Source organism: Meleagris gallopavo, chromosome 28 (assembly GCF_000146605.3).
Source record: "Meleagris gallopavo isolate NT-WF06-2002-E0010 breed Aviagen turkey brand Nicholas breeding stock chromosome 28, Turkey_5.1, whole genome shotgun sequence".
Classification (NCBI taxonomy): Eukaryota; Metazoa; Chordata; class Aves; order Galliformes; family Phasianidae; genus Meleagris; species Meleagris gallopavo.
In genome coordinates, this window is record NC_015038.2 from 3,598,523 (window position 1) to 3,599,418 (window position 896).

General features: G+C 71.8%; 1 protein-coding gene across 1 annotated transcript in view; it reads left to right on the top strand.

Annotated features, from left to right (window-relative positions):
• Positions 1-3: 3 nt before the first annotated feature.
• Positions 4-896, top strand: part of STRIP1 (striatin interacting protein 1) — an 8,743-nt gene continuing 7,850 nt past the window's right edge. Inside the window, exons 1-2 of the mRNA XM_010724308.3 lie at positions 4-15; positions 84-318. Coding sequence (XP_010722610.1) covers positions 4-15; positions 84-318 — 247 coding nt within the window. The remainder of the gene's footprint in view (positions 16-83; positions 319-896) is intronic.

An 896-nucleotide genomic window follows, 5' to 3' on the forward strand; every position in this document is an offset into this window, starting at 1 on the left:
AGGATGCGGGCAGCGGTAAGCGGCGCTCCCCCCCGGTGCCGTTGGGTTCCCGTTGCGCTCGGCCTGGTTGTTCGGTCTATTAGCGGTCGGACGGGGCCGGGGCGAAGCGGAGCCCTCGGGGCCTCCGACGGTGTTATCGGGGATGGAAGGAGCGAGGAGAGCTCGGGGAGATCGAGAAACGATGGGGAGAGTCCCGCTGGGGCGGATCCGGGCACCGGACCGATCCCCGCTCCCACCCGCGGCCGCGTTCCGTGCTCCTCTCGCATCGTCGGGAGCCCATCGGGTCGATCTCCGTGTCGCGACAGCGGGACGGCGTCGGTGATAGGGAGCACGGAGCGGAGGGAGAGCGGGGCAGCGAGGGGCAGGAGCGGATCGGGAAAGCAAAGCCTTAGGGTGCGACCTCGGCTCCCCCCGCCACCCCAATGCTCCCCCGGTACCTGCAGCCCCGTAGAAGGGTCTCCCGTGGAGGAGGGGGCCCGGGCCGGCGGCCCCCAGGCAGTGGGGCTCTGCCCTGTCCGGAGGTCGGCGGGGAGGGTCCCCGTGTGTGCTGGCTGCGAAGGGGCCGGAGGTGTGCGGAGGTCCTGGGGGGGCCCGGCGGGTCGGGGGGAAAGGAGAGCAGCCCCGTGCCTCCATGCTGCAGGTTGGAGGGAGCGGAGGGACGGCGGGGAGCGGGATTTTGTGTGGGGCCGGGGAGGAGAGGGGGGGTGGAATATGGGGTTGGAAGGGAGGGCTCGCCCAGCACCCCGCACACTCACACCCACTCCCACCCCAACCCACTTCCACCGCCTCGGTCACGTGCGTCCTTCCACCCACAGCGTTAACCCTCTGTTCCGCTGCCCCCCAGTCCCACTGCAGCCCCCTGTGCCCCCCCCTGGGTGAGCGGGGTCGGCCAGGAG